Source organism: Aquarana catesbeiana, linkage group LG01 (assembly GCF_042186555.1).
Source record: "Aquarana catesbeiana isolate 2022-GZ linkage group LG01, ASM4218655v1, whole genome shotgun sequence".
In the NCBI taxonomy this organism is placed as follows: domain Eukaryota; kingdom Metazoa; phylum Chordata; class Amphibia; order Anura; family Ranidae; genus Aquarana; species Aquarana catesbeiana.
The window spans coordinates 743,218,872-743,241,508 of NC_133324.1; the positions used below are offsets into that span (position 1 = coordinate 743,218,872).

General features: G+C 42.9%; 2 protein-coding genes across 4 annotated transcripts in view; both read left to right on the plus strand.

The window, feature by feature from the left end:
• The window catches only part of TMEM131L (transmembrane 131 like), a 190,022-nt gene extending 167,602 nt beyond the window's left edge, over positions 1–22,420 (plus strand). For 2 of the 3 annotated variants that reach the window (XM_073605317.1, XM_073605333.1), the window contains 3 exons: positions 8,147–8,235; positions 20,912–21,081; positions 21,907–22,416. In XM_073605317.1, coding sequence (XP_073461418.1) covers positions 8,147–8,235; positions 20,912–21,081; positions 21,907–22,182 — 535 coding nt within the window. In that variant the 3' untranslated portion in view covers positions 22,183–22,416. Of the gene's footprint in view, positions 1–8,146; positions 8,236–20,911; positions 21,082–21,906 lie in introns of all 3 variants that reach the window. The other variant, XM_073605325.1, reaches the window with a different exon arrangement.
• Positions 1,191–4,547, plus strand: LOC141112476 (uncharacterized). Its single transcript, XM_073605343.1, has 3 exons — positions 1,191–1,901; positions 3,567–3,726; positions 3,815–4,547. Exons 1-3 carry the CDS (start codon positions 1,532–1,534, stop codon positions 3,951–3,953), a joined length of 669 nt encoding a protein of 222 aa, XP_073461444.1. The 5' UTR covers positions 1,191–1,531; the 3' UTR covers positions 3,954–4,547.
• Positions 22,421–22,637: the final 217 nt, after the last annotated feature.

The window sequence follows — 22,637 nt, forward strand, 5'->3', positions numbered from 1 at the left end:
GCTCCGGGGGTCTTCTTCCGACTTCGGGGGTCTCTCCGGTTCTTCTCCACGCTCTCCGGATCTTCTGCCGGGCTCCTCCGCTCTCTTCTGCTCTTTTGCCGCTCTTTTGCTAAAGCGGAGGAGCCCGGTCTTCGGTCTTCAATCTTCTGCCTTCTGCCCTCTTCTCCTGATGTTGACACGACGCTCTCTGGGGCTAGAATGCTCTCTGTGCGCTCTGCTCTGACTTATATAGGCGGTGACCCCGCCCCCTTATGCCGTCACAGTCCCTGGGCATGCTGGGACTGTGACGTTTTAGGGGGCGTGGTCATCACCCGATGACCACGCCCCCTAAAACGTCACAGTCCCAGCATGCCCAGGGACTGTGACGGCATAAGGGGGCGGGGTCACCGCCTATATAAGTCAGAGCAGAGCGCACAGAGAGCATTCTAGCCCCAGAGAGCGTCGTGTCAACATCAGGAGAAGAGGGCAGAAGGCAGAAGGTGGAAGGCAGAAGACCGAAGACCGGGCTCCTCCGCTTTAGCAAAAGAGCGGCAAAAGAGCAGAAGAGAGCGGAGGAGCCCGGCAGAAGATCCGGAGAGCGTGGAGAAGAACCGGAGAGACCCCCGAAGTCGGAAGAAGACCCCCGGAGCTGTCTAATAAAATGCTTTAAAAATCTGTGTAGTGTTTTTTTTTAAATTGACACTTTTTTCCTAGGTGAATGGGTAGGGGTACGCTGTACCCCATACTCATTCACATAGGGTGGGGGGCCGGGATCTGGGGGCTCCCTTATTAAAGGGGGCTCCCGGATTCCGATAAGCCCCCCGCCCGCAGACCCCGACAACCAACGGCCAGGGTTGTCGGGAAGAGGCCCTTGTCCTCATCGACATGGGGACAAGGTGCTTTGGGGTGGGGGGGCCGCAGCGCGCCCCCCTCCCCCAAGGCACCACCCCCCATGTTGAGGGCATGCGGCCTGGTACGGTTCAGGAGGGGGGGGGCGCTCGCTCGTCCCCACCCCCATTCCTGTCCGGCCGGGCTGCGTGCTCGGATAAGGGTCTGGTATGGATTGGGGGGGACCCCCACGCCGTTTTTATCGGCGTAGGGGGTTCCCCTCAAGGTCCATACCAGACCCAAGGGCCTGGTATGCTCTTGGAGGGGGAACCCATGCCGGTTTTTTATTTAAAATTTGGCGCGGAGTTCCCCCCTAAAGATTCATACCAAACACAGTGCCGGCATTGGCGGGGATCCAAGTCGGATCCCCGTTCATTGAAAGTCGGACACATGCCGGCTTCATGTCGCAGGGCAAAGTCGGATCCAAAGTAGGACGGCTGTCGTGTCGCACCAGTGTGAACCCAGCCTTAGGGTCGGTTCACACTACAACGACTTGGGATCCGACTTGTGAGCCCTCAAGTCGCCCCAAGTCGCTTTGCATTAAGATTAGCATTGTAGTCAATGGGAGAGTCTTAATTGACGCTACTGAAGTCGCTCCGACTTCAGAAAAGGTTCCTGTACTACTTCTATCCGACTTGTAGGTGACTTGTACCCATTCAACTCAATGGAAGTCGCCTGCAAGTCGGATCCCCATCTATATGCAAGCGACTTGACAGGAAATAGAAAAAAAAAAGCTCATGCTGCCCCCTCCCTCCCTTCCTTCCTCCATCACTCTGTCACATGTCATTGTCACCATTGTGTCTTGCCGACAGTAGTATTGAGCAGAATGTCAGTGAGCAGAAGGGAGGTGGTTCACCGCGAGCCAATTGATAACGAATGTCTGATAAGGCTTGTGAGACAGCGCCCATGTCTCTATGACAAAGACGATCCCACATATAGAGATCAAATCAAGAAGGACAATGCGTGGCTGGAGATCTGCCGTGGGTCCTTTGAAGATTGGGACATGATGACCAACAGCCAACATAGTGAAAAACGTAAGTTAACAATTTTCATATGTCTGTTAATTATGCAGGTGTTGTGCAATTAAACATTCCATACTATTGACGAATATGGACGACTATGTTTCCACTATTGTGTCCCCAAACATGCGCGCATTTCCATCAATTTTTGTTTCGTTACTGCGACCTGAAGCAATATCTGTGTAACGTTGCACCTCAAATCGCAGTAGTGCAGGGACATAATTTTAAGTCGCTGTGATTTGAGGTCGCACAGATATGCACGGTGCTCATTGCAATTCATGGAGAACAACTGTGGTACCACATGACATACAACTTTTCTGGCCCAAATCGCATGAAAAGTCGCACAAGTGGAAACATAGCCAAATCATGGTGTATGCCTTGTCGTGTGACTATATTCATCGGGTACCACATGACATTCGACTTTTCTGGCCCAAATCGCATGAAAAGTCGCACAAGTGGAAACATAGCCAAATCATGGTGTATGCCTTGTCGTGTGACTATATTCATCGGGTAACACATGTCATACATGTCATAATGAATGATCAATATCAATACAGCCCAAAACAAAGTATGATTTATTTTATTATAACAGTTTATTTATATGAAACCAACTAATAGTATGCGATACATTATCCACAGTATAGTAAAGTATTACAAAATTATTACAAAATTAAACTCAATACCTATACAGGCTTTCAACAAACAGCAAGATCAGAAAAATATATATTAAAATAACTGAGTAATTGGTTTATTAAATAGCATCCATTTGCCATTCTACTTCACCAGCCGGTGAAACAAAGTATGAAGTAAATGCCTCTCGAACACTGTTACCATCGCTAGATCCCCTAGTAGCACTGAGGTGTGCACTCTCAAGGTCATGCATTAGGGAATCCTCAAAACAGTACCCATCACATACCCGAACAAAATTATGGAGCACACATGCTGCTTTGACAGCAATAATTGCGTTCTCGAGGTTTAAGGCAATAGGCGTGTGTAACACACGCCATTTATAAGCCAGAGTTCCAAAGGTGCACTCAACCACCCTTCTTGCCCTTGTGAGACGGTAATTGAAGACTTTCTTTGGTGTACTCCGATTCCTGTTCGAGTAAGGCCTCATTAGGTGTTGCCCCAATGCAAAAGCCTCATCAGCTATAAACACATAGGGTAGTGGGGGTTCACTAGTGCCAGGAAGTGGATAGTTGTCAGGAATATGTAGCTGATTATTTCTTAGCATTTGACCAAGAGATGAATTTATAAAAATACGGGAATCGCAGCTACTTCCATATGATCCGATATCTATATAGCTGAAGCAGTAGTTTGCATCTGCCACGGCAAGTAGTACAAAAGAGCAATATTTTTTATAATTGAAGTACATACTTCCACTACCAACAGGCTTAATGACATGTATGTGCTTGCCATCTATGGCTCCAATGCAATTTGGGAAATTGCAACGACTCCAAAATACTCTTGCAATATCCTGCCATTTCTCTTGTGTCGGTCTCTTCATAACAATTGGGTTCAGCACGTCCCATATGATTTGGCAGGTTTCTCGGATAATGTAACTGATTGTCGACCTGCCCACCAAGAACTGATAATGTAGGCTAACTAGAGAATGACCGGTTGCAAGGTACCTGAAAGACAAAATACATAATTGGTTATTTTTCTATTTCTTTTTTGCAGTTTCAGCAATACAAGTTAGATGGAAGGGCCTGAGAGTCTGCTATAAGCGTTATTTACGCAAAATCCTGGAGGCCAGAAGTGGATCAGGCAGTAAAAGGGTGGTACCCTATGTCCATGCAGAGGAGCTGGAATTTTTGAGACCGAGCATGGAGCTGACAGAGTGAGATAACATATTTCATATTATAAAAGTGCTACAATACAGTTATATAAAGAAGGTTGTGCCTGACAGTATTATATCTTTATTACAGAACACAATCCAGTTGGCAAGTGGCTCAGGAAGGTCAGGAGGCACCTCCGGAACCTCAAGGCTCGCAGGAACATTGCTCATTGGATGAAAAAATGACCCAGGAGATGAACATTGGATACACAGGAGACAGCTGGCCCTAGTCAAGTCCAAAGGCCTGAGCCACTGCAAGCAAGGTCAACACGCACTGCTAGACCACGTGGCAGGCGTGTTGACAACATGCAGAGATTCGCAGACCTCATGGATCGGTTAAATCAAAAATTAGACGATCTGGATTCTGAAGAGCATGCTTTCGGGCTCATGGTGGCTGGAATGCTTAAGAAAATACCAGAAGACAGACATAACGCAAAGAAAGCGGTGATGGATCTACTAAATGAGCAATCTATTGCCTCCTCCCCAAATTTTGGACCGCCACCACATCCGGTCCTTATTATTACTCCAACCCTCCACCACCCAGAAGCCAACAGTACTATCCATCTCAATTCAGGCCATACTCGGATGAGTATGGCAATATGCAAAATTTTTCCCGTCCACCAATCCCGTATCCTTCACCGTCCCCGATTCCCTCCACCCTTGGTGCACCATCCCAAAGCCCTTCCACCAGCAGTGCCACCTCCTATTCCGAATATGTACCTTCATATCAACAATTATGAATCAAAATTAAATTTTACAAAATAGATCTAATGTTTGGGCTTATTCTTTGATTATGTTTATATTAAAATGTTTTACGAAATTTATGTATGTTTGTGTGTTACATTTGTTCATTTTTGTTTTTGTGAAGAATGATAATTAGCTAGGTGGATGCAGCATCGCACCAATGTTGCATCTGTCCACTGCCGCTTCTTCACACAGAACTGAGTCAGCAAACATTGTCGATAGCTCTGTTCTCTACTCTCCCTTAGCAGAGAGTTGCTGAATTTCACTCCAGCTCTACTCCTCCAGACTCCGAGGAGCGCTGAACTGTGGAGTAGCATTGAGCGGCTTGATAAGAGGAGTTCAGGCAGCTGGTGGATAAATAAGTTTAGCAGTCAACATAATGCGCTGCCTGAACTGATCTTGGTGATGTCAGCGCCGAGCCGACTTCTGACCACTGTATGCTGAAAAGGGGTCACAGGAGTGCAAAAGAATTGCACTCATGTGACCCATTGGAGAAGCACAGCTACTTTTGTGCATCCAATTAAATATAGATTACCTTAGTGTAATAATCAGTCTTTCAGTAGGTGAGATACTCCTCCTCCATGATGTGTTCTGTCGCTTCAGATGGATGGAAAGCAGACCAAGCAATTCGTCAAAACTGTTAACAAAAAAAGATGGTAATTGAATATGCCCTATTCTCTAGGGTCAATGATAAAAAAACAGATATCTAAAAGGGGGCTCAGAAATACTTTATCTTGGAGTATAAAACAAATATATAAATCAAAGTGTAGTTAACCAGTGCCCATCAGCGCCACATACCAGTGACCACAGTACTACCCATCCGTGCCTACAGTGTCACCTCCCAGTACCGCCTATCATTGAACTTCTGTGACAGCCACCTATCACTGCCCATCAGTGACACCCATTAATGCCAACCATCAGTGCCGTCTTATCAGTGCCCATCAGTGCTACCTTATCTATTACTATCAGTGTCGCCTTATCTGTGCCTTTATCTGTGTCCATTAATGCCCATCAGTGCAGCCACATCAGCAAATCTTTTTGAATGAGAACATTATATATTATTTAATTATTATATATATATATTAACCTTTTGCAAAATTATGTAAAGAACTATTAAACCTTTGTTTTTTTTGCATATCCACATATCACATTTTACTTACCTTGCGATAGATATCCTGGTATAATTAAAAAACTTGTCATCATAACCACGCAAATTTTCGAACATGGCCCAGAACTGGCCTCTGGTATCTCTGTTTACGATCATTGGATGTATCCAATATCGACGTCTTCTTCTCATCCTTATCCTCTGCTTCCTTTCTTCCTCCTCCTCTTCCACCAACACTGCTACACCAGCTGTTATGACAGCTCTCATTAAAGAACGCAAAGACAACATTCTCCTCGGTTTAATAGGGGACTTTGAAACAGGAAGAGAACAGGAACAAGAATTATGTCACAAAAGCTGATTAGCTATGATTGGACACAGGCAAAGTCGCCTATACTGAGGGCGACTTGAAGTCATGTTGTAAATTGTTACAAGTCGCGTTGAAGTCGTGTTGCTCATGTGTGAATCGGGCCTTACAGCTCACAGTTTATGTCAGAGCAAATGAGAATCATGAGGTCAAAGGAACTGCCTGAAGAGCTCAGAGAATTGTGGCAAGGCACAGATCTGGCCAAGGTTACAAAAAAATTTCTGCTGCACTTAAGGTTCCTAAGAGGACAGTGGCCTCCATAATCCTTAAATGGAAGACGTTTGGGACGACCAGAACCCTTCCTAGAGCTGGCCATCCGGCGAGAAGAGCCTTGGTGAGAGAGGTAAAGAAGAACCCAAAGATAACTGTGGCTGAGCTCCAGAGATGCAGTCGGGAGATGGGAGAAAGTTGTAGAAAGTCAACCATCACTGCAGCCCTCCACCAGTCGGGGCTTTATGGCAGAGTGGCCCGACGGAAGCCTCTCCTCAGTGCAAGACACATGAAAACCCGCATGGAGTTGCTAAAAAAAACACCTCCAAGATGGTGAGAAATAAGATTCTTTGGTCTGATGAGACCAAGATAGAACTTTTTGGCCTTAATTCTAAGTGGTATGTGTGGAGAAAACCAGGCACTGCTCATCACCTGTCCAATACAGTCCCAACAGTGAAGCATGGTGGTGGCAGCATCATGCTGTGGGGTTGTTTTTCAGCTGCAGGGACAGGATGACTGGTTGCAAGTACAGGGATGTCCTGGACGAAAACCTTCTCCAGAGTGCTCAGGACCTCAGACTGGGCTGAAGGTTTACCTTCCAACAAGACAATGACCCTAAGCACACAGCTAAAATAACGAAGGAGTGCCTTCACAACAACTCTCTGACTGTTCTTGAATGGCCCAGCCAGAGCCCTGACTTAAACCCAATTGAGCATCTCTGGAGAGACCTTAAAGTGGCTGTCATATTTAAAAGGTCCTGCCATGCTTTTTTTCTATTACAAGGGATGTTTACATTCCTTGTAATAGGAATAAAGGTGACACATTTTTTTTTTTTTTTAAACAGTATAAAAATAAATAATAAAAATAAAAAAAAAATTTTTTAAAACGCCCCTGTCCCGACGAGCTCGCACGCAGAAGCGAACGCATACGCGAGTAGCGACCGCATATGAAAACAGTGGTCAAACCACACATGTGAGGTATCACAGCGACCGGTAGAGCGAGAGCAATAATTCTAGCCGTAGACCTCCTCTGTAGCGCAAAATATGCAACCTGTAGAATTTTTTAAACGTCGCCTATGGAGATTTTTGAGGGTAAAAGTTTGACGCCATTCCACGAGCGGGCGCAATTTTCAAGCATGACATGTTGGGTATCAATTTACTTGGCGTAACATTATATTTCACAATATAAAAAAAAATTGGGATAATTTTACTGTTGTTTTATTTTTTTTTTCAAAAAAGTGAATTTTTTCCAAAAAAAGTGCGCTTATAAGACCGCTGCGCAAATACGGTGCAAAAAAAAGTATTGCAATGACCGCCATTGTATTCTCTAGGGTGTTAGAAGAAAAACCATATATAATGTTTGGGGGTTCTAAGTAATTTTCTAGCAGAAAAACCTGTTTTAAACATGTAAACACCTAAAATCCAAAACGAGGCTGGTCCTTAAGTGGTTAATAAATCTGCAAAAATGTCAACAAGTCTGTGTTTTTCTGTCAATATGGGGTTCTGTGTGTACATTAATGAGGAAAAAAAATGAATTTAAATGATTTTAGCAAATGGCTGCAATATAACAAAGAGTGAAAAATTTAAGGGGTTCTGAATACTTTACGTCCCCACTGTATATGCGGGTCGGCTGCGGTGCATGTCCTGAATTGCACCTAAATCTGAATAGAAACCGCCCTGGACTCTGCACCGAAACTGGACCTGCATATATGTGAACCATGCGTCAATGTGGAAAATGTTGCCAACCTCCCAACATAGATTATCTGACAATATAATGCTTGGTGACTAGAAAGTATACAGTAGCACTGACATAAAGTTACTTTAATGTGTATCCGAAATTAGTAAGCAAATTAACAGATATTGGCATGGATGGGGTTGAACTCCCAGAATGAATTGCACCTGATCATTTTTGTTTGCTATTTTTCTAAAAGTGTCCCTTTGCTCATTTGATCTTCTGCGTAATAAGTTCCTGTTTGAATGTAACTATTTTGTGTGTTTCAGCTTCATCAATTGGAATTCAACACGTGATGGTCAGTTTTCTGGCATGTATGGTTCCTTGGAGTTAAATGAGTTTAACTCTTATAGTGAAGGTAATGCCTCTGTCCTATGTCAGCAATGCTATGTACAATGGAAGATTTGCTTGTTTATTTTTTTTGTTATACTGGAAAAGTAATGTTTTATTTATGCAGAGTTCAAGTAGAGAGCTAAATTCAGATACAGTACATATGTTTTACTGTTGTACCTGCCAATTATTTGGAACTTTGATCAGCCATTTTTGCTTAAAGCATACATCTGCTAATCAAGAAGACCACTATGCTACTTCTGGTTTACCATTAATGTTTCCTGAGTCAACTTCTAGCACATAGATTATGATGCTGATTGGAATAATCAGGCCGCAGGTGGAGAGGTGACAGGGAGTAACAATGCTGAACCAGTAAATAAGTGTGTCACTTGTCTGGCTGTGCACTGTGGAAAAGACATGTAAATCATAAGATTAGCTGACCAGAATTGCAAAGCCTTAGGCAGGCCATACATGGGTCAAATTTCGAAAGAATTTTCTTTTGAAAATCTTATCTAAGAATTTTCGTTCATATTTTGCACCATTAGTGGGCTGCAGCAACAGCCGATTTTCGTGCAGCAATTAAATTTGAGTAATCGGATATGTTGGAAATTTTTGGAAAAACAAACTATTTTCTAATCAATGATGGGAGAATCGTGCGAGAAATGTAATCGAAAAAGAAATGCGCATGTGCAAGAAAAGAAAATTCCCGTAAAGAAAAGAAGATTCCCAGCCACGAAATTCCTTTTCTGTAGCAACTTGAGGTGAAGTTGAAGGCTTGTTTGGCCGAATTTCGAAATCAATGGTGGCGCCATCGGATCACAAAACGCACAAATTTTCTGACTTTCAAAAGAAAATTCTTTTGAAATTCGACCATGTACGGCCAGCCTTAGAGAGGTAAAACAGTAAAGATGTATGTGTTTTTTTTTTTTTTTTGTTAAAATGCAAAACATAGCAACTGACTTGTTTTAGGCTACAAACTCCACAAGGATAGAACATGATACAAACAAACATCACAAAGAATAGAGGGCATTGCAAAGTGCAATGTTGGTTGTGAAAAGCCCAGTAACCACAGCAGTTAGGGACAATTCATGCCTGAATCGCACAAGAACATGGTCCGTAGTGTATCTGCAGTGTAAATATCAGTTAAAGAGGAAGTAAACCCTGGTGAGTTTTACTTCCTCTTTATTTCCCTGCAAAGGTAAAGCATAATGGGCTGCTATGCATCGCAATAATATAGGCTTACCTATAGTAAAAAGTGGTTGTACATTGTGTACAACCACTTTGAGTGTTAAGAGGTACAGAAGTAAAGTGAGAGTGGCTATATGAGTGTCACAGTTCTGGAGTATAGCAGATCTATACTTCCTGGCAATAATAAAAGTATAAATATTACAGTAATCAGGAACATATTTCCAGTATAGCAAACATCTATTAACACAACATACATTTCCACTGCAGAGTTAAAGCAATTGTAAAGGCTTATGTTTTTTTGTTTTTTTTTTTTGTTTTTTTGTTTTTTTAAATAACAAACATGTTATACTTCCCTCCTCTGTGCAGTTGGTTTTGTACAGAGCAGCTCGGGTCCCTCTTTTTCTCTCCTGGCCCCTCCCTCCCTCTGGTGAGTTCCCCCTCAGCCAGCAGCTTTCTATGGGGGCACCTGAGCCGAGTCAGAGCTCTGTGTATCCATTCAGACACGGAGTCCCGAACTGGCCCTGCTCCCTCTCCCCTGATTGGCTGACTGATTTTGAGTGACAGCCGCGGGAGCCAATTGCACCGCTGCTGTGTGTCAATCAATCAGGAGGAGTGTCTGGGACAGCTAAGACACTCGTGGACATTACCGCAGAGAGAAGGGACTCGGGTAAGTATGAGGGGGGCTGCTACACACAGATGGTTTTTTAACTTAATGCTTAATTAAAACGTTTATTACAAAAGTTATGTCTTAATTGTATGTCACAGGACACAGAGGGGTCCATATTCATGACTAATTGGGTTATGCAGCCACCTTTAGGTGAATGAACATTGGCTAAAAAAGTCAGGAATCTCCACCCAGGCACATCCCCTCTCAGCTCAGCTAAGCCAAGGTTTTTAGCTTGTGTCCTTAGATGATGGATGTGCCTCCCTGTGTTTCTGAAGATACTTCATGGGCATTATTCCTATAAATCCTGGCCTGTTCCTTACACCCCTTATGGGTCAGAGGTGGATTTTTTTACAAGCTGGGTTTTCACTGCTTTCCTCCTCCACATATTATGCACTCAAGGGTATCTTCAGATGCACACACAAACACACAAAGCAATTTTCTTTGTGCCCCTGTAAAGACAGCTGTTCCCAGGGAGTCGTTTCACCTATGCTGGCTGAGGAGAAGGTCTCACAGCTTTAGTTTCAACCTGTTCATGGTTCCCCAGCCAAATGGAGACATTCAGCCAAATCCGGACCTTAATTGTCTAAACCAATTCCTAAAGGTACAAAAAATTCCAGAAGTCATCCACCTGGTCATTGATTGCCTTGCTTAATCAGGAGAACTTCCTTGCATCAGTGGTCTATCTACACATCCCAACTTTTTAGCCTCAACAGCGATTTCTCCGACTCACATAGGGGGATTGCCACTACCGGTTTGTGGTGCTACCTTTTGGACTTTACACAGCCCCCCAGGTGTTTACCAAGGTGTTGGCTCCAGTTCTTGTTTTTTTGAAGACCTAAGGTATCCCTATTGTGGAGTACCTGAATGACCTGCTGCTCAGGGATATATCTGCTCAGAAAATTATGTCAAATGTCTAGAACAGGGATATGCAATTAGCGGACCTCCAGCTGTTGCAGAACTACAAGTCCCATGAGGCATAGCAAAACTCTGACAGCCACAAGCATGACACCCAGAGGCAGTTAGCCAATCAGGAGAGAGAGAGGGGGTGGGGCCGAACAGCAGCTCCATGTCTGAATGGACTCACGGAGCTGTAGCTCGGCTCGGGTGCCCCCATAGCAAGCTGCTTGCTGTGGGGGCACTCTACAGGACTTAGGTGCCAGGAGCGCCGAAGAGGGACCGTGCAGAGGAGGATCTGGGCTGCTCTGTGCAAAACCACAGCACAGAGCAGGTAAGTATAACATGTTATTAAAAAAAAAAGAGAGAGACACTTTGAAATCACTTTAAGGGACCTGCATCGTAATTTTCTGTTGTGGGCCAACCTCTGGAGTCCTTAGTTCTGCCAGTGCACCTGACTCCCAAGGAGTTCATCAGCAGCTGACTGTGTGAGAATGGGCCTTCCACCCTAGAGGTGAGATTTTTTTGCGCTGGGTAATGCCAGTTGTGCATCTCTTGGTGTTCAGATTCAACAACAAACTGGACAGGATTGTGTCCAATACCAGGTATCCTCAGACATTTGCAGTTGATGCCTTGATGACTCCTTGGGATCACTATTGCCTTTCCTCCACTTCAGCCTGTTTTCCTCATCTCTTGCACTGGATAAAGGTGGATAGTATTGAAGAATGTGTTATGGTGACACTGTAAATCTCTTGGCAGACTAGCTATTGACTCAGGTAGATGTTAATGCTTCTGCGTACTCCTGTTTTGGATGGTAGGTTTGCAGACGGCCTTGTAGTGTGGTTTAGAAAAAAGAGAGAAAAACTGCGCTATATGATATTGGGATATGACAAAAAATTAGTGAATAAAGCAGCAATTCTAACAATAAAACACCAATTGTTAATAAAAAGAAAAAAGAATCGCGCTAAATAAGTGAAAAGTGTTACATAAATTAAGCAGTGACAAAATCTGAATGAAAATAAATAAACCCTCTTGAAAACTACTTAATAGTCCAAAAAATTATATCTTAGACTGCAGTGAAAGAGGTAGCCCTAAACCACCAATATAAAAATGAAAATGAAAGTCCAAGTGATTGACAAATGTTCATCTGTGAAAAACGGGAAGGAATCCACCACCAAGAACAGAAGGGGTCACTCCTTACCAAAAAGCCACGATCCTCCACTACAGAGGATCATAGCTCGCAGATACACATTAGCACTGGCAACAGGAACCCACATCAGCATCCACTAGGGGTCATCACAACGTCAGCAGTGAACTCGTACCTGTACACGATTTCCTCAATTGGCTCCAGGGCGCACACATGCCACGAAGCCGCACTCCCGCTGTGATTAGACACGGTGGGAGTCGATCAGCGGGTCCAGCCACCCGCAATCGCTTTCTGGAGAAACAGAATGGCTGTCTGCCTATGTAAACAAGGCAGCCCGTCACTCTGTCAGCAAGGGAGAGATAGATCTGTGATTCCTTTGTAGTGTGGTTCCCTATTTTCTGTTTTGTGTCTTGGTTGTGTTAGGCCTTGTTGCTATGTTGCCCACCCTTCAAGTTCAAGGCTTTCCACCCTTCAAGTTCAAGGCTTTCCACCCTTCAAGCTCAAGGCTTACCACCCTTCAAGTTCAAGTCTTCCCACCCTTCAAGTTCAAGTCTTCCCACCCTTCAAGTTCAAGTCTTCCCACCCTCCACGTTCAAGGCTTCCCGCCCTTCAAGTTCAAGGCTTCCCGCCCTTCAAGTTCAAGGCTTCCCGCCCTTCAAGTTCAAGGCTTCCCGCCCTTCAAGTTCAAGGCTTCCCACCCTTCAAGTTCAAGGCTTCCCACCCTTCAAGTTCAAGGCTTTCCACCCTTCAAGTTCAAGGCTTCCCACCCCTCAAGTTCAAGGCTTCCCACCCTTCAAGTTCAAGGCTTCCCACCCTTCAAGTTCAAGGCTTCCCACCCTTCAAGTTCAAGGCTTCCCACCCTTCAAGTTCAAGGCTTCCCACCCTTCAAGTTCAAGGCTTTCCACCCTTCAAGTTTAAGGCTTTAGGACATTATGATGTACAATTACATTACTTATTTTGGTTTTCCTTTGAAATCTTTTTCTTGGAATACATCACAGGGCACAGAGTTCCCTCCCCTTCTGTCTGTCTTGCGAATTGCTTGCTACAAAACTGAGGCTTAGCCAAACAGGGAGGGGTTATGCCTCAACTAGGATTTTTGCTTCTTTGGCCAGGGCCTATTCCCCTGAAGGTGGCAGCCTATTCCATGTAGTCATGTATATGAGTCCTGTGATGTCCCTTGCAATGCCATATATTCTACAGTGAGGGAAAAAAGTATTTTATCCCCTACTGATTTTGTATGTTTTTCCACTGACAAAGAATGATCAGCCTATAATTTTAATGGTAGGTCTATTTTAACAGTAAGAGACGGAATAACAAAAAAATCCAGAAAAATGCATTTCAAAATAGTATAAATTGATTTGCATTTTAATGAGTAAAATAAGTATTTGACCCCTTCGCAAAACTTGACTTAGTACTTAGGCAAAACCCTTGTTGGCAATCCAAGAGGTCAGACGTTTCTTGTAGTTGGCCACCAGGTTTGCACATATCTCAGGAGGGATTTTGTCCCACTCCTCTTTGCATATCCTATCCAAGTCATTAAGGTTTCAAGGCTGACGTATGGTAACTCGAACCTTCAGCTCCCTATACATATTTTCTATGGGATTATGGTATGGAGACTGGCTAGGCCACTCCAGGACCTTAATGTGCTGCTTCTTGTTGCCTTGGCCGTGTGTTTTGGGTCATTGTCAAAGCTGGAATACCCATCCATGACCCATTTTCAATGCTCTGGCTAAGGGAAGGAGGTTCTCACTCAAGATTTTGATGGTACATGGCCTCATCCATCGTCCCTTTGATGCGGTGAGGTTGTCCTGTCCCCTTTAGCAGAAAAACCCCCCCAAAGTATAATGTTTCCACCTCCATGTTTGATGGTGGGGATGGTGTCATATTCCTCCTCCTCCAAACACGGCGAGTTGAGTTGATGCCAATGAGCTTGATTTTGGTCTCATCTGACCACAATACTCTCACCCAGTTCTCCTCTGAATCATTCAGCAAACTTTAAATGGGGCTGTACATGTGCTTTCTTGAGCAGGGGAATTTTGCAGACGCTGTAGGATTTCAGTACTAGCGTAGTGTGTTACCGATTTGTTCTCTTGGTGACTATGGTCCCAGCTGCCTCAAGATCATTGACAAGATTCTCCCATGTAGTTTTGGGCTGTGTCCTCACCATTCTCATGATTATTGAAACTATGAGGTGAGATTGTGCATGGAGCCCCCAGACCTAGGGAGATTGAACGTTATTTTGAGTTTCTTCCATTTGCGAATATTTGGGGAGACACAGTGGCGTAGTGGGTAGCACTCTCGCCTAGCAGTAAAAAGGCTCGCTGGTTCAAATCCCACCTACACTACCTGCCTGGAGTTTGCATGTTCTCCCTGTGCCTCCGGGTACTCCGGTTTCCTCCCACACTCCAAAGACATGCTGGTAGGTTAATTGGCTTCTGTCCAAATATTGGCCCTAGTATATGAATGTAAGTTGGGGACCTTGGATTGTGGGCTCCTTGAGGGTAGGGACCAATGTGAGTGTGTACTCAGGTTGAACTGGATGGACTGGTGTCTTTTTTCAACTTTACTAACTAAGTAACTAACTATGAATAATCGCACTAACTGTTGTCACCCTCTAACCAAGCTGCTTGGTGGTGGTCTTGTAGCTCATTCCAGCCTTGTGTAGGTCTACAATCTTGTCCCTGACATCCCTGGACAGCTCTTTGGTCTTGGCCATGGTGGAGAATTTGGAATCTAAATGATTGCTTCTGTGGACAGGTGTCTTTTTATACAGGTAACAAGCTGAAATTAGGAGCACTCCCTTTAAGAGAGTGCTCCTAATCTCAGCTCGTTACCTGTATAGAAGACACCTGGGAGCCAGAAATCTTGCTGATTGATAGGGGATCAAATACTTATTTTGCACATTAAAATGCAAATCAATTTATAACTTTTGAAATGCATTTTTCTAGATATTTTTGTTCTGTCTCTCACTTAAAAATAAACCTACCATTAAAGTTATAGACTGATCATTTTGTCAGTGGGCAAATGTACAAAACCAGCAGGGGGATCAAATACTTTTTTCCCTCACTGTGCATGGAGAAAGCCATATGCCAATACAAATCTGTGATACTGCCATTTCATTAAAAACCATGCGCTCCTGCTGCTAATATCTCAGTAGTTGTTAAGTAGGGGGAGGCAAAGAGATTGTAGTGGAATGCACAGCTTCAGGTGGCTAATCTGTACATTTCTGTGTAATACAGCAGAAAAATTTAAGAGCAGTCATGCAACAGTGTAAATGTTCTATAATATTCACAATATGTTTTTACTGAAACTATACTAAACTTTCCCTCTAACAAACAAACTGGATTGAGAAATGAAACTGTTGCCTTCCTCCTATTTCACAAGAAGTAGAACTACGTTTGCATGACATTCGGGGCAGCAATTCCACAGTTAATATTGGTTGTTTGTTCATGCTTGATTTTCTGACATGGTTTTGAAATACTTGTTTAGAAAATGATCGGGTTTTCATTATGGTTATGGCAAGAATGAGATATTTATTGTCTGGCTGTTCCTTCTGTATGTTAAACACTTGAGTCCCCAGTGTCGTTTAAAACCGCACTGGGATAGCGGATAGTTGTCCCAGGTCTGTTTTAACCGCTTCAGCCCCGGAAGATTTGGCTGCTCAATGACCAGGCCATTTTTTGCGATTCGGCACTGCGTCGCTTTAACTGACAATTGCGCGGCCATGTGATGCTGTACCCAAACAAAATTGACGCTCTTTTTTTCCCACAAATAGAGCTTTCTTTTGGTGGTATTTGATTGCCTCTGCGGTTTTTATTTTTTGCACTATAAACAAAAGAGCGACAATTTTGAAAAAAAAATATCTTTTACTTTTTGCTGTAATAAATATCCCACATTTTAAATCAAAAAAACAAATATTTTCCTCAGTATAGCCTGATATGTATTCTTCTACATATTTTTGTTAAAAAAAAACGCAATAAGCGTATATTAATTGGTTTGCGCAAAAGTTATAGCGTCTACAAAATAGGGGATAGATTTATGGCATTTTTTATTTTTTTTTACTAGTAATGGTGGCGATCTGCGATTTTTATCGTAACTGCGACATTATGTCGGACACTTTTGACACATCAGACACTTTTGACACATTTTTGAAACAATTGACAATTATACAGCGATCAGTGCTATAAAAATGCACTGATTACTGTGTAAATGTCACTGGCAGGGAAGGGGTTAAGACTAGGGGGCGATCAAGGGGTTAACTGTATTCCCTATGTGTGTTTCTAACTGTGGGGGGATGGGACTGTCTAGGAGGAGAGAGAGATCGGTGTTCATACATAGTATGAGCACGCGATCTGTCTCCTCCCCTGAAAGAACCGGGATCTGTGCGTTTACACACACAGATTCCGGTTCTCGCTCTGTCACGAGCGATCGCTGGAGCGATCACTGGCACTTGCATCAGCTCCAGGCCCGCGCCCCTAGTGGCCAAAAGGCTAAGCGACATAAGGCAACGTCGTTTTTGCCCAGCCGTGCCAATCTGCCGACCAGCAGCGGCTGGTCGGCAAGCAGTTAAAATGGGACCTGGTCTCTGCGGGCCCCTGTGGGAGTGCAGACTAGAACCACTATCTGTCCTTGACAGCTGGCATCCAGCACTAAAGGCTAGTTTGCGCTTGCAGTTGAAGGTGGTAAAAACATATGGTTGAGCTACTCTTTTACTGCCGTCCAACCAGCTGCATTCAACAACGTTGACTATTCAATTGAGTGGGGCCACACTGCAGTTGGTTGCAATGCATGTGGTTGTGGTGCAGCATTTACGAGATTGAAACAGGCTGTGAAGAACTGACATATTGCCTCCTCCCCACCTGTTAAACGCCTCGGCGGATCACTTTTCAGAGGCGTGACAGCTGTAAGTGTAGCTATAAAGCCTAAGCCCAAAAGCTAATGTTTACTTCCAATACCAGCATAGAGGCATTTATGGGCCATCTTATATAGAGTAAGAGAGGTTTATAACCCCTGTCATTTTTTTTTTTGTGCTATTTTTGCTATCTGTGTCCCATTAGGAAGATTTCCCTTCACTTCCTCTCCCATAGCCAAAACAGGAAGTTATTGGAAATCTCCCCACAGTGAGGCTGATTAAAAAAATGTTTGTTTTTTTTCACTTTAACTTTAGTTATACTTTAAGAATCAGGTCCCAACTATGATCCCAAATGATCTAGATGACATTTGTGTCACTGCATGACCTTTAAATACTCACATAAGTAAACACAGTGTTGTTCAAATTTTTAGCAATGGTTACACCTTTGAAAAAGTTGCCTTTATACTAATTTGTGTCCCTGTCAACCACACTTAGACACCATATACACTATTGGATTTTCTGCAGATTTTTGTCTTCAGATTTACCATAACCATATAATATGAGGTCAAACCTTAAGAGTTTCAATTTGTATGCAATCAGGCAGGCCCTTGCACTACATGGTTTTGGTAAATCTGAAGACAAAAATCAGCAGAAAATCTAATAGTGTGTATGGGGCCTTAATCTTATAATGTTAGAGTATTAATTTATAGATATAGTTTTTTTTCTTGCTGCATGTGCCACAGCATAGCATCTAAAGTCAAAATTTAATCAGCAGATTTTTTTTATTTATATTTTGTGGCAAAAATGTGGGGTTGTACAAGTTATGTAAACGTTGTTTTGGGAAAAATTGCAGGAAAATGCTTTTTCTCATTTTTTTACTAATAAGAAAAAAGGAAATAGAATATATGTATCCAAATTTGCTACCAAATTCAAGCCTCACCTGTCCTGATAAAAGTGGTAAAAACGTTGAGGGTAGGCTTCAAGCGTTAAAAGGTAGAACGAATGGAACTGAGACCACCTATATGCTTTGAGACTCGAGAGGGTATAGGGATAAAAGGGCCAAGTTGTTAATGAAAAACTTACTGTCTGTGGATCAAATTGCTGATGGAATCACTTCATCAAAAAAAAGGGGCTTTCTTTCTTGTCCAATGAAGTATAGAGGAAGTCTTTAAACTTCAGATTATACAGGTGGTTTGGTTACTGCCAATCGACAAAAAAAAATTGTAGGCCATCCCATGATGACCTCTTCTACCAGCATGCCTCAGGGTTTTTTTTTTTTCTTTTTTCTAGTGTCTTGTGCTGCTGTAAAGGCTAACGTTCTTTTGTCAGCCCCTTTTCTCCATATAATTTATGTGGTGCAGCTGTCCCCTGCCTGCCTTGTGGAGTTCTGCATCTGGTCTTCAGTGCTCTTTCCAGGTCCACAGCCACTAACATTTCTACAGTGCTTGTCCTGCCTCTGAAGACTCACTTATTGAGTAGCATTTTCCACCCCAGAAGAGGGTTTACACTGTGGGACTGAGTGCTAAAGTTATCAGCTGGAAGGAGTGTTATGTGCACCGCATGCTTTTTCTTCTTACAGCCTTGAAGGGTCTTCTCACTGGTGTTCCTTCTTGTGAAGAGCCACATAGAACTTCAAGCTGTTCCTGCTGCCCAACTAGTGACTTTGGTCACTTGCGGCTATCTCACCTTCATCTGCTAGCAGCTATCTGGGTTTTGTGAGTGCCTGAGGCCTTGCATCATACCCTGAGCCTTATGTTGCTTTACAGCTACATATCTGATACTGTACCAGGTGCCCCCAGCTCTCATTCTACTAACAGCTATGGGTCCTCTTTAGCTTCGTTGGGTGTGGCCAGTTTCTTAACCTTTTCAGCTGAGGTTTTAACTACAGTCGTTCAAGTCTTTGACCCAAATTACCTAATTATTTGCCGACTCTGATTGTAGAAGACACAAGCAGGTTCCTGCGCCTTGCACTGCAGATTCTTTATCTGATTTACTCACAGACTTTGAAAGCTTCTGAGTCATTAGGTGCAAAAACTGAATTGACCCAATCCTTGACTGATGAACTTACCCTTGAGGACTTAACTTCTATTACTCTCAAATTAAGAACATTTTAGCTCTTATCAGTGCGATGTGCTCCTTTCTAAAACTAGTTTTTCAAACTTAGTTGTTTGCTTAGGGACTAGGTGGTTTTTGAGGCCCAGGACTTCCTTCTTGCCTAAGGTAGGTCATGCCTTTCACCTCAACCAGGACATTGTTCTTACGTCCCTCTGTCTGGTTCCAGTTCACCAAAAGGCAAACTCTTTCCATTGTCGTGATGTGTGTTGGGCTGTGACAGTCACTATCTCAGCTACTGCTTCTTTCAAAAGACTGATTCTCTTTTTGTCATACCAGAGGGACTCTGGAAGGGAGCTTTGGTTTCTCCTGCCAGAAAACTGTCTAAGGCAAAACATCATCAATGCTTATGGTTTCCAGGATTAGGTTCTAACCTACTTGACCTGCAAGCGCTTTTAGGCATCAAACAACTGTGTTTCCCTGATTGGAAGAATATCGCGTGACCTTCTGTTCACATGTTCTCCAAGCTTGAGCAGACGTCTTGGGCATCTGATGTCTGCTTCAGTCAACTCCTCAATTTTCTGACATTTGTTGGGCATCTTAGCGTTTTGCTGTGTTGGACTACTTTTGGATGTCAAAGAATTGCTGTGTCCCTCTATGGATGAGAATGAAGTTGGGAGTTTTGTGTTCAAAGTAAAGCCCCCTTCTTGGCGTTTGTTGAGGCACACAAGTCCTAGCTTGTATTTATGTTCATGCTCTCTGTACTACATGGCAAGAAAACACTCATGCTGGTAGTAGGTGAGATTATTCTGTGCTGGCTAAAAGTTTTGGTGGTGTGTTTTGTTTTTGTTTTTTTGCTACTGTCCATTTCTCCTGTAGGGTGCAGTATAAACGAAAAGCATAAAGATTTCAGTGGTCCCTTAAAGTGGTTGCAGACCTCAGACATGAAAAATGAACTAAGCATATCCCTCTGTAGTGTGTACTTGTCTTTATTAGGATCACTAAGTGTCATTTCTGTCTGCTACCTCGTCCCCCTTCTATCTGCATGAGTTGCTTCTGACAAGTTGGCCTGAAACCAAGAGAAAAATGGTGACAGGGAAAGGATCTCCTGCAGAAGCGCTCTCCTCACTGAACTCTTCAGCCCTCTGCCCACGTTTTTCTGACCTCTCAGCTGAGCTTTATAAATTCTGGACTTTGAACTGATATAGAGAAGAGAATACTTAAGATAAACAGGTACAACTTGCGTAGGTGAATCTGTTTCATCTCTGGGTATCATCTGAAGCCAACCACTTTGCCGGGTATATGTAAGGGTTTACAACTTAAATGGGCTCCAAGCAAAGGATTTTTTCTGCGGACTACAAAAATCCTATTTATTGTAGCTTACATTTGCAAATGCATGTCAAGGCACATATAAAGTTTGGTCTCCAACCCTAAGCTGAGCTCCCAACTATGGGACATATATAGCAATGTGTAAATTAAGGTTCTCAACAGATTTCTTTTTTTTTTTTCTGTGCACACAGAAGGAATTACAGTGATAACAGTAGTTTGGAGAGGTTTGCTTTACTATCAAATAGCTGTCATAGCTGCCATGGTAATCGCATGATTGGGAACCATAGTCCAGTCTGACAGCTGGCAGCTGGATAACAGAGTGCTAGCTGTCATTTGTGAGACCCATGCTTGAAAACCTCAATCTACAGATTGTTGAATCCTGGCTCTTAAGTAATCCATTAAAAGGTTAATACCATTTAAGACAAAATGCATTGCCTTGTAAGATCTTTGAGTAATTGTGGGTGAATTTCGCCATTGTACTGTCTGAGCTATTATTCTCTTATCTCAGTTTCGTACAATCCACTTTTTTAACTTTAAAATATTCAGAGTATGTCAATACTGTGCTGTTCTTCCAGAAAACATGAACTACCACAATGGCTTTTCATGCCCTGAAGTCCAGAATCCAGCTTTCATTGATCATTGTCAGTCTACTTGGAACATAAACCCACCAGAAGCTCCACCACCCCCTCCACCTGCACCTTCCATGCCAAACTCCTGGGAACCAGCAAGTTATGTTAGCACTTCTGTAAGTAAATGCCACTAGAATACAGTTTTATGCTGTTTACCTTGTATGTGAACCCCCTATGTAACATTTTATTTTTTATTAATTTGTAATTTCACTACAGGATGTTAACATTTTTTTTGTTTTCACTGACAACATTTTAGTAACAAATACCTGTGTTCATTTTTGCAATTTTTTGTTTTTTTTCTTTTTTTATTCTTTATTTCAAGAGGAAAACGGTCTGTTACAATAGAAGTCAGCAACAGTCACTTTTGTATCAATAGAAATGCAATTAAAACATTCTCAGATTTTATAAAAACTAGATAACAAGTGTGTGTGTGTCTGGGGTCAAGAGACGCAGGCTAATGCTGGGTAAATAGGGGCCCAAAACATTCGGTCAGTATTTACAGCGTTTTGTCCGACAGAAGCTGCTATAATGTCTCACTTTTGTCGAAGGGACATGCTGGAAAACAAGTATCTGATCAGGGAAGGGGGAGAGTACAACTATCAGAATACAAAGGCACAGCGGGGGGGGGGGATCACTGCATCAACATCGCTTGTGTGGATGTATGGCGATCTGTCAGCGTTGTGAACCAGGCTTAACCCTAAGCCGGGTACACACTACAGTTTTTTTTAACCATGCGAGGTTAGTTCAGTGATCACCCCCCCCCGCTGAGCTGTTGTGTTCTGACAGGGGGATGATCCCCCGCCAGAACACTCCAATGATCAGGAGTCGGTCGGACAGACCGACAAACACACGGGCAGAATGTCGGACATATTTTTTTTTTTTTTTTTAACCAGCAAAGGTCTTCTCTGGCTTAGCTTTTGATATTTGTTATGTATTTACAGCCATACCTCTCCAGCACTAGAAGTTTGTCTCCCATGTCTGGACTGTTTGGATCCATCTGGGCTCCACAGAATGATGTATTTGATGGCTTCTGCCCTGTTAGCAGCTCCCCTCCACATTCTGACCATATTGGAAGTCACTCCATGATGTGCAAGCAGGAGTATTCTTCAAGATTCAATCCTTTCCATGCCTATATGAATCTGGACATTTGGACATCTGCTAACAGAAATGCAACATATCCAGTGTCAAGGGACTCTGGCTACTGTGGGAATATGTGAACAGGATATGCGTGCAAAGCAATGTGATTAGTTGTATGTGCGGTTTTTGGTCACTAGAGTGAGCAAGTCGTTGGAATAGGATACAATGTTGGTGAATATTTTGGCACTTTTTATATGGATAATAAATTTTTTTTTTTTTTTTTTTTTTTTTTTTACTGACCCTGTTTGTTTTTTTGTATTTCTGAAACTGTATACTACATCATTATAATAAATGGCTTACCATAATGCAATGCATATTAGCACGCTGCAACAGACCACTAAAGTGTAAATGGACCTTGACAGCAAAAAGCTTGATACTAGAGCTATAAGTATTAACAAAGTTAGCAACTAGAAAAAGCACACTCACCAGAAGGTATGTGTCTGCTAGTACCTTAAAGTGCTCTGATCATTTGATTCATAAAATGCCTCTAATAAAAATACTGATGGCTTATAGCAGCACTACTCTGAATATACTA